Source organism: Corythoichthys intestinalis, chromosome 20 (genome assembly GCF_030265065.1).
Source record: "Corythoichthys intestinalis isolate RoL2023-P3 chromosome 20, ASM3026506v1, whole genome shotgun sequence".
Lineage (NCBI taxonomy): Eukaryota > Metazoa > Chordata > Actinopteri > Syngnathiformes > Syngnathidae > Corythoichthys > Corythoichthys intestinalis.
The window spans coordinates 7,677,578-7,694,477 of NC_080414.1; the positions used below are offsets into that span (position 1 = coordinate 7,677,578).

At 38.2% G+C, this 16,900-nt stretch overlaps 1 protein-coding gene across 1 annotated transcript; it reads right to left on the reverse strand.

Annotated features, from left to right (window-relative positions):
• Positions 1-15,126, reverse strand: slc51a (solute carrier family 51 member A). Its single transcript, XM_057825073.1, has 8 exons — positions 14,883-15,126; positions 10,489-10,640; positions 6,322-6,395; positions 6,082-6,240; positions 1,904-2,015; positions 1,038-1,184; positions 862-967; positions 1-729 (listed from the first exon to the last, which is right to left on the reverse strand). Exons 1-8 carry the CDS (start codon positions 15,109-15,111, stop codon positions 581-583), a joined length of 1,128 nt encoding a protein of 375 aa, XP_057681056.1. The 5' UTR covers positions 15,112-15,126; the 3' UTR covers positions 1-580.
• Between the last annotated feature and the right edge of the window lie 1,774 nt (positions 15,127-16,900).

Sequence of the window (16,900 nt, forward strand, 5' to 3'; positions counted from 1 at the left end):
TTTTTTCCCCACTCAACATTTTTATTATTATTATGAAAGCTCTTCAAGATCAAACATGAAATTTAGCATTTTACTGCCACCTAGTGGAAAGACATTACATATACACAAAATACTACTGGTCTTTGGAATGTCAACTGTAGTCGTCTTGTGCATGACAAGAGTGGCAGCATCAATCTAATGATAATCATGATAACAACAATACAAAAAAATATCATCAATCAATAATGGAAATAAAATCTGTTTCCTGTACAATTTTATGAAGACAACACTGACGTGAAATACTGTCAAAGGTTAATCAACGGCAAACAAGGTAAACTGATATTTTAAAAATGTTGAGATTACTTGCTAGTTTGCTCATCATAATACAAAACATTTTACATTCCCTCTTCAAAGACTAAGATTTTTTCGTATAAATACATTGCTTGTGTGCTAAATGTCTCTTGTGCAACTTGCCAGGGTTTTACGACGCTAAGAACCCGAGCGAATTGGCAGCAAAAGTTATTACACTCCATAAAGTTTGTGCAATGAAGGATTTTGTTCCGTCAATTGAACATATCATAAACACACATTCACGACCGAGTCATACAGCTTTCTGCAAGGTAACCATTTTGGTATTCTCGTTGTCGTCACACTCCTCCTCGGGCAGTGGATCGTAGAGACGGCGATACAGCAGACGTGTTACCAGCGTGATGATGAACATCTCCAGGATCAACAGTTGCTGACTCATCACTGTGGAGAAACGTGTGAACATCACAAGGAGCGGTGAGTTTTAACAAGTCTAATCAAGGTGGGGTCGGGACAAAAAACAACAGTCATTGGTGATGGAGGATAGCAACGCAATTATGACAGGTGATGACTCACTGTATCCTCTGGCGGCGGACGAGAACGGCGGTGCACAGGCAATTGTTCCGTTCAAAGCCAAAATATTGATGATGGCAGACTGAAGCTGGCTCAGGATCAATACGAGCTGCGAACATGTAAACACTTGTTGGACCTGACAATCGCGATGCGATGTGGAGCTTCATACAGAGTCTTACCTGGTACATGGCATACTTGGGGATAATCTTTATGGTGCGTAAGGTGGTCCTGAGGTGCATGAACGTGATGGCCACGGGCCACAAGGCGATGATTGTCAAGATGCCCACAAAGGGGTTGATCCAAATTGCCGATCCGGTGATGCTCAGCTGAATCAGTTGAACATTGGGGGAGTCACCAAGAACAAGACGGGACAAAACAGAACATATGAGCAACAACAACAATTCTACAATAACATTTTCCAACAAAGAAACTGGGATGGGGACAAATTTCATCGGGTATACAGTGGTACATCTATTTCAGAACGTCTCTACAACGGAATTTTCAGGTTACGACCAGCCTCAACGGGAAAATATTGCCTATTGTTACAAAAGAAATTTCAGTATACGAGAGGCAAGAATGCAAAATGCAGGTAGTCCCCGGGTTACTAACGAGTTCCGTTCCTACGCTGGCGCCGTAAACCAAATTTCCGCGCAAGTTGAAATGAACCCTTTAAGTACCCCAAAATAACTAGCCAAAAAGTATTGTATTTTGTTTACTGATTGAGGATACACTGCCCTCTATCGGCATCCAATTGTCTTAGAGGCACCTGTACTGTATGTGTATGTGTATCCCAGCGTCCTCTTTATGCGTCACGGCAATCTAATCAAACAAATCCTCAACGCAGCAAAATTTGATTTGTAGCTTTTTTCTGATCGACTACTCGATTTAATAGCTTAATTGTTGCACCACTCGTGTTTATATGGAAGGAATGACGTAAGCCAAACTGTAAACCTTTTTAACAGCAAGTATTTACAATAATAATAATAATAATAATAATAATACACAGTGATGACATATACTAGATAAAATCATACAATTGACTCACATCTGCCAGGTCAAATGTCCCGTTTGTCCACAGAACGATGGAGAGGATGGTGAATACAACCTTGAGCACAGCGAACTGAAAGGAGCCAAGTTTGAGCAGGAAAAGGGACCGCCTGAGAGTCAAGATAGTAAAAGTTACATCAATTAAAAAAAGAAAAACGTCATCATCAGCCTTCGTGCGGTGACCCAGGAATCAAACGTGTGCTTTAACACATGCTTGTCCCAGGAAAGTCCCGGACATAATACCAAGACGCGACCCGTTAAATGTCCACGTAATCTCCGAATCAGTCGGGAAATTGCTTTCACACACGAGGGCTACCTCTTTAAATCCCGGGATTTTAACGGTGTTCATGTATGTGTGAAAGGACTTTAAAGTAGTAGTCATGGAGAACATTGAAATTTGAATCAGCCACACATTAAGAACCAAACTGTTAGTTGAGGCAAGCAAAAAGCACCAACAAGAACTGCTTGATAAAAGATATTCTGAGCCTTCTTCGACGTAATTATCTTGCAAACTCAATAAAAGGACATCAAAGATAACAGTGGAAAAGCACAAAAGTGCACCTTTAAAATATGAGTGGGCGAAGAAAAAAGTTGACACCATAAGCTGATTTTAAATGGGAGCCAGGACCCCCCCCCCCCGGCCAAAAAGTGTCATTGCATGAAGTTGACTTTCATCTCTATGGCGGAAAACACTCAGGTGACTTGAAGTTCCGCTCTGAGTCCCCCAATTTTGCCAATTTTCAAATTTTCAATTGTCCGGTATGCATGTGTGATACATAATTGGAAAGGTTAAAATCTCAATTTTCTGGGGGAAGGAAATTTTTGAACAGGAGGGCATTTTTAAAAAAAAAAGTTTTTTAAACAGCAAAACCCTATCTGGAAGCGAGAGCACGCGAGAGCAGAATTACAGACGCCATGGCTTTAACGAGATATTATCGCGTACTTACCTTGTTTCGATGCAAAAACTCCATGTAGCATGTATCACTGAGTGTCAAGACACAGTTGTGAATTCCCACAGCTGGATTTTTGGGGGATTTTATGGGTGAAACATGGCAATATAACAAGGGTCGTGATGCAGAAATCGCAGACATCAAGGAGTGGTCGAGATTTTCTTTTTCATATATTTATCCCTTTAAATGTTTTTTTTCCAATTTTTTTTTGTTTGGAACGATTATCATCTAACACATCGGACAGTAACAAAAAAAATACAATTAAGCGATAGTTATGAGGTAGATATCCATGACTTTTTTACAGACACCATTTTTTTCCATTGTGACGTCATTTGTTTAAAAGTTTACAATATGCGAGTGAATAATTTTTTTAAAGTCGTTTTTTTTTTTTTTTTTTTACGAAATGTTAGACATCAATTAATGATTCTAAGCTAAAAATGACAGACATTTTGAATGATAAATATAATTAATTACCTTAGTTTTATGGCTGGGTTAAAACAAAAGCGGTTGCGCGACGTCTGTAAACAGGGGTTTTCAGGGTAAAACGGACAAAAAAAAAAATAGTTCGAAGGCTTAATGCGCCATGAATCTGCTATGGCAGCATATAGACATATTGCTCTATCAAACACAACCGTTGTTTTGGCTTAAAATACAGCAGTTTCAGTTTCAGAGGAGTGCAAGAGCAGAAACTGCTTTTTCAGTCTTGTCTGTGTTTTTCGCCATATATATAAAAATTGTAAAACAATAAAACTGCAACAAAAATGAATGAAATGAAAAAAAAAAAGAATATTTTCATAATGGGTCAAAATTATTTTTTTCAACAGATCATGTGACTAGCACCTTAAATGGTCATTTGCTTTGCATATAATTTTCAAAAAAAAAAAAAAAAAAAAATTAGGGAAGGGCAATTTCATTTTTTAAATGACTTTTTTCCTTGATTGAATATATATATATGTATTAGGGCTGTCAAACGATTAAAATTTTTGATCGAGTTAATCACAGCTTAAAAATTAATTAATCATAATTAATCGCAATTCAAACCATCTATAAAATATGCCATATTTTTCTGTAAATTATTGTTGGAATGGAAAGATAAGACACAAGACGGATATATACATTCAACATACTGTACAAAAGTACTGTATTTGTTTATTATAACAATAAATCAACAAGATGGCATTAACATTATTAACATTCTGTCAAAGCGATCCATGGATAGAAAGATTTGTAGTTCTTAAAAGATAAATGTTAGTACAAGTTATAGAAATTTTATATTAAAACCCTTCTTAATGTTTTCGTTTTAATAAAATTTGTCAAATTTCCAATCAAAAAATAAACTAGTAGCTCGCCATTGTTGATGTCAATAATTACACAATTCTCATGGTGCTGAACCCATAAAATCAGTCGCACCCAAGCGTCAGCAGAGGGCAACAAAACTCCAAAAAAAAGTAACAAGTGCATATGACCCTGTGCTGTCATTGTAATCTGTTTGAGCGGGGCATGTGCGTTAATTACGTCAAATATTTTAACGTGATTAATTCAAAAAAATTAAATAGCGCCCATTAACGCCATAATTTTGACAGCCCTAATATATATATATATATATATATATATAATTTTTTTTTTTGATTGAAGCAACTTTTTTTGGAATTGAATGATTTAGACACAAATGTCCTACCCATAATATGGCCCAAACACAAAAGAGATTGCTTCAATCAAAGAAAACTTTTTCAATGAAAAATTAAGTGTTCAAATGCAAATTTTTCAATCTCAAATATTTTTTCGCATTCCAAAAAGTTTTCTATGATAGAATTATTTATTTATTATTATTATTTTTTAATTGATTTTTCTTTTTGAAAATACATATTTTTGGAAGCAACTTATTTTTTGGGGAAAAAAAAAAAAAAAAAACGAAAAATAGCTTTCACATGCATTTTTCTGAGTTTCAAATTTATTTTTGCATTCACATTTTTTTTTTTTTTTTGGATTGAAGGGACTTTTTGGGGGTTCTAAATATTTATTTTTTATTGAAGCAACTTATTTTTGATTGAATAACAAAGACACAAATCTGCTTCCATATGGCTCTGCCCAAGGGATGCAATTTTTGACTGGGGTAACTACATTGGCACGACACCGGCGGGTGTACCATATTCAATGGATGACGATCTTGGCTAAAAGTATTGCCTAAGCAGCCTGATTTAGAATTCCCCTCAAGAATGATCGTAAACAAAAAACGCTCATAGTCAACTCATTATTATAAATATTCTTGTAAGTTAATTTTATTGCTGATACTGCGTTTCGGGGTCATCAATATGTGGTGCCCCCTCTGCCCCAAAAGTCAAACTCCACCTATGGTCCAAGGAGGCAAAAAAGGAGGCTATCTTGCCATTTTTGCTGTTTTTCAATTGATTGCCATCGCATCTTTATGTGAAAAGTCTCTGTAAACGAAAGGATTTGAAATGCACGATGATGACTAAACAAAAGTCACCGAATGAAGCACGTTTCTATGGAAATAAATGATTGTTTAATGAGTTTGACCTCAGTAAACGAAGGTAGTGGCGGAGGAATGTGTTGACAAGCAACTGTAGGAAAAGGTGATTCGATGACTAATGGAGTCTGCTGGGAGAATAAACGTCTTCCTGTGGAGAGATTCCCTGTCCGTTCGACTTCAAAAACACCAATTACGTAACGCGAGTAGAGTGTTAAAGTACTTGTAGTGATGAACATTGAAATTTGAACCAATCAGCCACACATTGACAACCACACTTAGTTGCGGCAGGCAAAAAGCACCAACTAGAACCGCTTGAAAAAGACATTCTGAGCCTTTTTCGACGCAATTATCTAGCAAACCCAATAAAAGCACATCAAAGATTAAAAGATAATAGTGGAAAAGTACAAAAGTGCACCTTTAAAATGCGAGTGGGCGTCTTCGCCATGGGAAAAACGTGGACTTTTTACTGTGCGAAGAAAATAGTTGCCTCTATTAGTAAGAGTTGAATGGCCAGAAGTGTGTTTAACCTGCCTTTCCTAGTACAGCATGTGCTGAGGATCTCCGTATTTAACATGACCTTCAAACAGTTAACCCCTTGAAAAAAAAAAATCTCACATGCTCTCATGTGGAGGTTGTGCTTCATCATAAACGCATGAGGTTTCAATTAGTCCCATTCATGAAAGGTTCTCCCATCAACTCAGCAAGAGGCATTGCATCAGACATCGGCGTGTTTACCGTGTGATGGCTGCGTACGGCAGGCAGGGACAACAGCAGCAGCAAGGCCCCGTGCTGATCCTCAATTTGTGTTTCGTCCCCCGCCGCAGGAAGGCCTCATCGCCGCCCACCTCCTCTATCATCAGGATGAGGAACTTGAACACCACGATGGCAAAGTAGCTGCAATGAAAGGATAATGCGAAGTGGTAGTAGGGAAGCGGTTGACAGTAATTAATAGGTAGCATAGGAAGGCACACACACCACGCCGAGGTCATATCTGTAAACATGGTGGCTCGCGGGATCCACATTCCAAGACAGGACATGGTGCCGATCACCTAAAAAAACAAACAAATAGTGAGGGAAATTAAGAGTTTGAATATGTACAGTGCCTTGCAAAAGTATTCGGCCCCCTTGAACCTTGCAACCTTTCGCCACATTTCAGGCTTCAAACATAAAGATATAAAATTTTAATTTTTTGTCAAGAATCAACAACACAATCGTGAAGTGGAACAACATTTATTGGATAATTTAAACTTTTTTAACAAATAAAAAACTGAAAAGTGGGGCGTGCATTATTATTCGGCCCCCTTGCGTTAATACTTTGTAGCGCCACCTTTTGCTCCAATTACAGCTGCAAGTCGCTTGGGGTATGTTTCTATCAGTTTTGCACATCGAGAGACTGACATTCTTGCCCATTCTTCCTTGCAAAACAGCTCGAGCTCAGTGAGGCTGGATGGAGAGTGTTTGTGAACAGCAGTCTTCAGCTCTTTCCACAGATTCTCGATTGGATTCAGGTCTGGACTTTGACTTGGCCATTCTAACACCTGGATACGCTTATTTTTGAACCATTCCATTGTAGATTTGGCTTTATGTTTTGGATCATTGTCCTGTTGGAAGATAAATCTCCGTCCCAGTCTCAGGTCTTGTGCAGATACCAACAGGTTTTCTTCCAGAATGTTCCTGTATTTGGCTGCATCCATCTTCCTGTCAATTTTAACCATCTTCCCTGTCCCTGCTGAAGAAAAGCAGGCCCAAACCATGATGCTGCCACCACCATGTTTGACAGTGGGGATGGTGTGTTCAGGGTGATGAGTTGTGTTGCTTTTACGCCAAACATTTCGTTTTGCATTGTGGCCAAAAAGTTCAATTTTGGTTTCATCTGACCAGAGCACCTTCTTCCACATGTTTGGTGTGTCTCCCAGGTGGCTTGTGGCAAACTTTAAACGAGACTTTTTATGGATATCTTTGTTAAATGGCTTTCTTCTTGCCACTCTTCCGTAAAGGCCAGATTTGTGCAGTGTACGACTGATTGTTGTCCTATGGACAAACTCTCCCACCTCAGCTGTAGATCTCTGCAGTTCATCCAGAGTGATCATGGGCCTCTTGGCTGCATCTCTGATCAGTTTTCTCCTTGTTTGAGAAGAAAGTTTGGAAGGACGGCCGGGTCTTGGTAGATTTGCAGTGGTCTGATGCTCCTTCCATTTCAATATGATGGCTTGCACAGGGCTCCTTGAGATGTTTAAAGCTTGGGAAATCTTTTTGTATCCAAATCCGGCTTTAAACTTCTCCACAACAGTATCTCGGACCTGCCTGGTGTGTTCCTTGGTTTTCATAATGCTCTCTGCACTTTAAACAGAACCCTGAGACTATCACAGAGCAGGTGCATTTATACGGAGACTTGATTACACACAGGTGGATTCTATTTATCATCATCGGTCATTTAGGACAACATTGGATCATTCAGAGATCCTCACTGAACTTCTGGAGTGAGTTTGCTGCACTGAAAGTAAAGGGGCCGAATAATATTGCACGCCCCACTTTTCAGTTTTTTATTTGTTAAAAAAGTTTAAATTATCCAATAAATGTTGTTCCACTTCACGATTGTGTCCCACTTGTTGTTGATTCTTGACAAAAAAATTAAATTTCATATCTTTATGTTTGAAGCCTGAAATGTGGCGAAAGGTTGCAAGATTAAGGGGGGGCCGAATACTTTTGCAAGGCACTGTATATGGCGGAAAACACTCAGGGGACTTGAAGTTCCGCTGTGAGACGCCCAATTTGACCAAGTTTTAAAATTGTCCAATATGCATGTGTGATACATCATGGGAAAGCATAAAATCTCAATTTTCTGGAGGAAGAAAAATTTTGAACAGGAAGGCATTAAAAAAATTAAAAATAAAGATATCCGATCACGTCATTTTCACAGTATCGGAATCGGCAAAAAAATATCGGACATGCCTTTTTTTATATATATATATATTTTTTATTTACCGTATTTTTCGGACTCTAAGTCGCATTTTTTTTCATATTTTGGCTGGGGGTGCGACTTATACTCAGGAGCGACTTATGTGTGTAATTATTAACACATTATGATGTAATTTCACATGTTATTTTGGTGTTTTGCCGTGACACTGATGGTTTTGTCAAGTTGTTAGCATGTTCTTATGCTATAGTTATCTGAATAACTCTTTATAGCTATGGCCACGTTCGCGTTCTGCCTTTGGCAGTGTATGTTCAATTGTATTATTGACTTTTTTATCTTGAAATGGATGCATTTAGTTTGTGGCGCTTTCACGCCCACGTGAGGGCGCACTCGCACTTGTTTACGTGAAGAAGAGTGCTCACACGCCAGAAGAAGACGGACAGCTACGTAGCTCTGAGTAAGTGAGTGGGCGAGTTAGCGAGAGAGAATAGACGGCTGCGAACCTACTTTCTTTGTTTATGCTTTTAAATCATCTCTACAGAGGCAACGCCTGCGTGTATCATCTTTTCTGTTGTTGTTGTGTGTTTTCCACCCGCGATCGGACACTTAGAGCCAGTTGTGTGGTTGTTTGAACGATGTGCTAATGATAGCGAACGCATGCTAACCTGTTACTTATTACTAATAGTACCTAATTATTATTTATTTACGTTGATGCGAACCTGTTTTCTATCAAGGACCAAATTGATTCAGCAAATTATACGGACGTCCAGCATTGTCTTTTGGGAGTTCGCTGTGTAGCCAGGACCGAGCCGTAGCGTAGGATAGTATATTCACATTTCGTTGTTCATGCACTGTACACTGTACATTTATTTAGCATGTTGTTCTCTATTGTATTTTTATATTAAATTGCCTTTCAAAATGACATGTCTGTTCTATGTGTTGGATTTTATCAAGTAAATTTCCCCCAAAAATTCAACTTATACTCCGGTGCGACTTGTATATGTTTTTTTTCTCTTCGTTGGGCATTTTATGGCTGGATCGACTTATACTCAGGAGCGACTTGTAGTCTGAAAAATACGGTAAATCGTTTTCTAATTGTATATAACGTTGCAGACAAAATGTCTTACACTCATCCAGAGTAGTTTTGGCTTAAAGTAGGGCTATCAAATTTATTGCGTTAATGGCGGTAATTATTTTTTCTTAATTAATCACGTTAAATAATTAACGCATGCGCTGCACGACCCACTCACGCATTTTCGCGTTCAATCTATAAAGGCGCCGTTTTACCAATATATAGAGTTAATCGCAGCGTATAATGAGTAGAGAGAATTTTGACAGCCTTTGGAGCCTTTTTTTATTTACATTTTTATTTTTATTTACATTCCGTCTCTCAGCAATTAAAATTTACGTGGGATGCAATGTGGGGAAGAAAGGTAGTAGTTGATCATTTTCTTAACTCTCTATGTTCTTTCCCAACGCAGAGAAGATATATCAATTGGTGCCCCTACGCACAGTCATGGTTGCACTTCCCATCATGCATTTGGGTTGAATGGCTGCAGTATCATTTACTTAAAGCTCAACAAATACACTAGATGGCAATATTTAGTCACAATTATACAAAGTCACATTTATTCTTTAAGAATTACAAGTCTTTCTATCCGTGGATCCCTCTCACAGAAAGAATGTTAATAATGTAAATGCCATCTTGAGGATTTATTGTCATAATAAACAAATACAGTACTTATGTACTGTATGTTGAATGTATATATTCGTCCGAGTTTTATTCATTTTTTTCTTAATGCATTGCCGAAATGTATATGATCGGGAAAAATTATCGGGAATGATTGGAATTGAATTGGGAGCAAAAAAAAAAGCAATCGGATTGGGAAATATCGGGATCGGCAGATACTCAAACTAAAACGATCGGGAGCAAAAAAACATGATCGGAACAACCCTAATAAAAAATTTAAACAGCAAAACCCTAACTGGAGGTGAGAGCACGCAAGAGCAGAATTAAAGACGCCACGACTTTAAAGAGATATTATCGCATACCTACCTTGTTTCAATCCAAAATTTAATGTATCCTAGGCTTTAATGCATCGCGATGCATTGCCGAATCGAACCGAATCGAATCGTGACCCTCCGAATCGTAATCGAATCTAATCATGAAGGCAGTGCCAGTGCATACCTCTAGTGACAACCTCTATTCAAGCTTTTACACTTACCGGTGCTGCTCCGTTCACCCATATGATGGTACTTTTCTTATGGGCTGGTACTTTCTTATAAATATAAAGACACTCTTCAAGGAAGATGAGCATGGAGGTGGCTGCCATGAAGGTGAGGACAGAGTACAAGATGATGCCAAACAGGTCCAACTCTGTGGAAACATGAGTTACAAGAAACATCTTTACACATAAAATACAGTCTGAAAGCAAATGGTGATAATTAAACACAATAGGAAACAAATAAGAAAGTACAATTGCACATTTTAACGATAAAAATTAGGAATTAAAAAATTGCTGTAATAATTTTTTTTAATCTCAGTTGACGTAACATTACATTGGGAGGTATTTCAAATGTTCATTCCTTGGATATGAAGAGCTTTTCATGGAATTTAAAAAAAATCTGTCTGAAGGAAAACAACCCGAAAGCATGATGCTGCCAGCACCGTGCTTCACTGTTACATATGGTGTTGAGCAATATTGTCTTTGCGCCACACATAAATCTTGGTCAAAAACTTCAACCTTGTTGAAAAAAAAAATTCAACTTTGACTTTATGAGTCCATAACAAAATCTTACAAATACATTTGGGAAAATGTGTTCCCTTTTCTTCTTTTGCAAGTTTACATTTCCAGATGAAAAATTGATTCCAAAATATTGGAAGCATTGCTATTCAATGAGAGACAAAAAGCATGTTTTTCCGGTGCAAGACCAAAATGCAGGAAATGGGAGTTTAATTGTAATTGTAATCTGTTTTTGTAGGCATTTCCTGTTCTCACTCAGGGGGCGCTAGGCCTAATGGGTAATATTTCAATGCAGTCGTGTTACGGGGTGGGATCCGGCACATACATGCCAGATATGAAAAAGATTGAACGTTGTGTCAAGGAGCTATTAGTCATTTACTGAATTTGTCATTTTGCCAAAAAAATGGCCGACTTGGGCACCACGCCCAGGTTTAGACCCGTGACTGAAAACGCACCATTTTAAAAACTTAAGCTCTCATATGTCTCCTGAACAGTCTCACCAATTTTGAAGATGATCCAACTAACTCCCTCGGCGAAAAGGTCTCAAATGTGCACCCTGTAAATCGATAAAAATTTCATATTCCATCCAAAATAACCGATTTCCTGTTGGGTTTGGAATATGGGTGCCAATGCTTTTTTGGAGCGGTTTTGGACAAGGTAGAGACTCCCCAAATTTAATTGCTCTACGCTGACGGACCCTAATGTTATAGGCCAATTTTAAAATTTCAAGGGGGCGCCACTGACCCATTTTGTTACATTTTTTTGCAACGTTGCAAAATTATCGAAATTTACAATTTTCGTGCTAATTTTGGTGACTTTTCGTGCATGTTCAGGCCTCCAAATTGGCCGTTTTCATTTGCCCTGAAAAGAAGAAAAAAAAAAAATCCTTTGCAAAACAATAGGGCCTTCGCATGCTTAGTGCTCGGGCCCTAATTACCTTCGTTTTATGGCTGGGTTGAAACAAAAGCGGTCGCTCGACGTCTGTAAATGGGGGTTTTCAAGGCAAAACGGACAAATTAAAAATAGTTTGGGGGCTTAATGCGCCATGAATCTGCTATGGCAGCAAATAGACATATGGTTCTATCAAACACAACAGTTCTTTCGGCTTAAAATATAGCAGTTTCTTTTAAAGAGGAGTGCAAGAGCAGAAACTGCTTTTTCAGTCATGTCTGTGTTTTCCGCCATATACAAATAGTGTTTGGAAGTTCCTGGTGAAAACCTTGATTTTGGCCCTCCTAGAGTCAAGATATCTCATCTACAAAAGATTCATAATCTTGCAGCATCTGGCCATTTGTGCTGCAATATGATATCCAAGAGGTTTGCAACACGGACTGGAATTGATCAAGTTTGCTCAATAACTAAAAAAAGAAGTAGAAGTAACAACCTGCAACTGTGTTTCCCTCAGCAGTGCATGTGCATGGTGTACATCTTCCATAGAAAAGAACACACATCTGGTGTGCATTTAAGTGATGATACACACATGCTATTCATGCGAGAAGAGAAAGAGAAACGTTGAGTCGATGCTTTTATGTCATTGCCCGTAAATGAGGGTCAGAAGTGGGGGAGAAGGATGTTTGGTTTCTGGTATCCAAACTTAACTGTAAATAAATTAAACAATCGGGAATGCTTACTTTTATATTGTGTGAATGCAAGTAACAATTATATTTTTCCACATGAGTGTCGTCATTTGTGTTGCATAATTTTGTTCATTCCAAACATTGACTGGTTTCAAAAGTACCGTATTAGATTTTTCCCATGTCATTTGAAATCAGATTTGAGAATAGCAATGTTACAGGTAGTCCCTGGGTTACGATGGACGTGTCTTACGCCATTTCATCTTTACGACACCGGAGTCTCGTCCGCCGTTGTCTCTAGGCGTTTGTTTATGTCAAGTTCAAAAATAGACCCTTAGGTAGACATTCGTAAAATTACCCAAAAATAAAGAGAGAAGACACTCAGTTTTCTTGGCCAAGGAGAGCAAGGAGGGACTAGACAGTGAAATGCTAGATTACCCTGTTTAACCACCAAAATTGATCTAAACTAAACTCCTTGCTCTTTCTTTTATTAGGGGCTTGTCCTAACACAGAAAGGTGCCGCTCTAAAGGGAGGGGGAAAGCAAGCTGGAGACACCCATGTGATTTTGATTGGCTATGTGTGAGCATGTAGGCGGAACTAACTAAATACACGTGTGTAAGCAAAAGCACTTAGATAAAGTGGTCATAATGACCCAGACATTTCAGTTATGCAACGCTGCGGCCATGGAAGATGTCCTCGAATGGAAGATGTCCTTGAAAGTCTAGACGAAAGTCTAGACGTAAGATGCTGAAGATGTCCCAGAAGCAAGGCAGTTGTCCCCCCGACCCTCTTTAACACTTTATAACACTTAAACATTATACTACACGATCACGTCATTCTCAAAGTATCGGAATCAGCAAAAAAGTATCGGATTTGCCTTTTTTTAATATATATATTTTTTTATTTAAATCGTTTTCTAATTGTATTTAACATTACAGACAAAATGTCTTACACTCATCCAGAGTAGTTTTGGCTTAAAGTAGGGCTATCAAATTTATTGCATTAATGGCGGTAATTCATTTTTTTAAATTAATCACGTTAAATAATTAACGCATGCGCTGCACGACCCACTCACGCATTGTCGTGTTCAATCTATAAAGATGCCGTTTTACCTATAGATAGCGCTAAAAGGCAGCGTATAATGAGAAGAGAGTATTTTGACAGCCTTTGGAGCCATTTTTTATGTGGCTAAAGCCTTACAATACTTCTCTCAGCAAATAAATGTAACGTGGGAGGCAATGTGGGGAAGAAAGGTAGTAGTTGATCATTTTCTTAACACCCTATGTTCTTTCCCAACGCAGAGAAGATATATCAATTGGTGCCCCTACGCACAGTCATGGTTGCACTTCCCATCATGCATTTGGGCATAAGTTAAATGGCTGCAGTATCATTTACTGAAAGCTCAACAAATACACTAGATGGAAATACTTAGACACAATATACAAAGTCACATTTATCCTTTAAGAATTGCAAGTCTTTCTACTCGTGGATCCCTCTCACAGAAAGAATGTTAATAATGTAATTTTGAGGATTTATTGTCATAATAAACAAATACAGTACTTACGTACTGTATGTTGAATGTATACATTCGTCCGAGTTTTATTCATTTTTTTCTTAATGCATTGCCAAAATGTATATGATCGGGAAAAATTATCGGGAATGATCGAATTGAATCGGGAACAAAGAAAAAAAAAGCAATCGGATCGGGAAATATCGGTATCGGCAGATACTCAAACTAAACGATCGGGATTGGATCGGGAGCAAAAAAACATGATCGGAACAATCCTAGTTATAATACAGTCAAAATCTCATACTGGCACATGCCTACTGTCTACTAGTGATGAAGTCACTCTGTTTATTAGTTATTTTGTAGAATATTCTAGAAGGATTTCCTGATTATTGTTCTCGTCATATTGTGTGATCATTATTGTGAGCCTTGTATTGCAAATTGTATGGTATCGTGAGGTACCCCTAATCTAAACTTGAAGTCAAGTTTTCAAAATCAGAATTCTGTCTTTCAAGATCAAAATCATGAGAGATTAAGCCATGATTTCGTCTAACTCAAGTTTATTCGCAGAAAAGCTTACACACGTTTGAGTTTGTCAGCTACATGTGTTCTGGATTAGTCTTTTCTCATAAATTCCTGAAAGGAGAGTAATCAACACTTCTATTTAAAAAGTGGGATTTGGAAACAAATAAAACAAGGGTGAGAGATTCATTAATATTATATTTTCCAATAAACAAAGTGGGAAATTGTTACTTCTGCCCCCCTCTGGATGTTAGAAAAACAGCCTACTCACGGAGGATGATGTCCATGGCCAGCGGAGGTTTCCCCGTGCAACGGGGGTCCATTACGGGGATGGACTCGTTCATGTTGCAGGTTCCAGAAACTTTCACCGATCGAACTTTAGCGTCGGTGCTAGTCCAGAGTCGGCGTCCGCGGTAACACGCGGGACTTGAAAGTCGCGATGGCGTGTCTCCACAGCGAAAAGACCGTGCAGCTACTTGGCAGTGCTGCCATATGTGCATTTAGGGGGCAGTGATTGGGGCATCCCCTCATTTGATGCAAGCCTCGTAGGCCCGCCCCCCTCCAGCACGTGCGCACGCACTCTCTGACTCACACACACACAAGCAAAGACAATCACTTTTTAAAAATATGTTCTCTGCCCACTGTATTATATCTATCTGATCTAAAACTTTATTTGGCTTAAAAAAAAACAAGCTTGAAACTATTCAAAATGTAATGCATAACCAGTGATGGGTAGAGTAGCCAAAATTTTTACTCAAGTAAGAGTAGCATTACTTCTAAATAATATTACTCAAGTAAAAGTAGTCATTCAAAAATTTGCTCAAGAACAAGTAAAAAAGACCACGTTGAAAAGAATACTCAAATAATGAGTAACATTGTGAGTAACTATACTTGCAATGTCCGCTTTTTTTTTTTTTTTTTTTTTTTAATAATGTTGTTTTTTTTTTTCCCGGCACAACCATAGGCAGAGTTTGACTTTTGTGGCGGAGGGGCAAAAATGTTGATGACCCCGAATCGCAGTGTCAGCAATAAATTTAAATTACAAGACCATGCTTATACAGTGGGGCAAATAAGTATTTAGTCAACCACTAATTGTGCAAGTTCTCCCACTTGAAAATATTAGAGTGTTGACAATTACAGGCCTCCCTAATATTTTCAAGTGGGAGAACTTGCACAATTAGTGGTTGACTAAATACTTATTTGCCCCACTGTATAAGCATGGTCTTGTAATTTAAATTTATTGCTGACACTTGTCAACTCTCTAATATTTTCAAGTGGGAGAACTTGCACAATTAGTGGTTGACTAAATACTTATTTGCCCCACTGTACATACAGGTATCCCAGCTGTGTGTGTGTGTGTGTGTGTATGTGTGTGAGCACACGCGTTTTTGTCTGACCAAGTGGGGAATTAGACGCCACATTTTTGACTGAATAGTCCAGCTAGCAACATTTATAAGAATACATTGAAAATGAAAGTTTTTTTGTTTCCCATCATTTTTGAGGTGATTTTAGTCTTTAGTGGAGCAAACTGAAACTCCGCTCGATCTTCAATCCTTGGTTCTCGCTCAGTAGTTGTTGTCGCATTTGAACGCTTATTTTTTTTAAAATTACATACATCCATCTTGCATCTTCTGTCCTTAGGTGTTTTTTGGGGGCTAAGCAAAGCAAATGACTGTCTCTAAGGTGCTAGTCACATGATCTGTTTAAAAAATAATTTTGACCCATTATAAAAAAAAAAAAAAGGTTCATTTCATTCATTTTTGTCGTTTGTTTTATTGCTTTACAATTTTTATAGATAACATTTTACAGGCAGTCTGAATTTTAGATTCATATATTGGAAAGTATTATATGCAATGACATTTTAGGCCATCGGGGGGGGGGGCTATGCCCCCCAGGGCCCCCCTTAAACTCCGAGTATGGGCACAACGTCATCTATATGAACTGCTATAATTAAAATGTACTATAACCTATTATATGACCATATTAGGCCTCAAAGTTTAGGCCACAAAAATTATCTAATTCAGGCCAGAACAACACAGCATGAGTGCCCTCTGGTGGAGAAAAAACATGGTTACCTTGAATGGCGTATGTGGTTGTTGTTGCATCTCATTGGTGAAACAGACAGCTACTGTCGGTATCTCTGGCAAAAAATAAAGTCAATATGTAGAATAAAGAGGAAAATGTAACGACTCTAGTGTAGTCCAAACAGTTGTGTTTCTTCTTCACAAATCTACTCAAGCAAAAGTAAAAAGTATTGCGTGCTAAAAGTACTCTAAGTACATTTTTCTC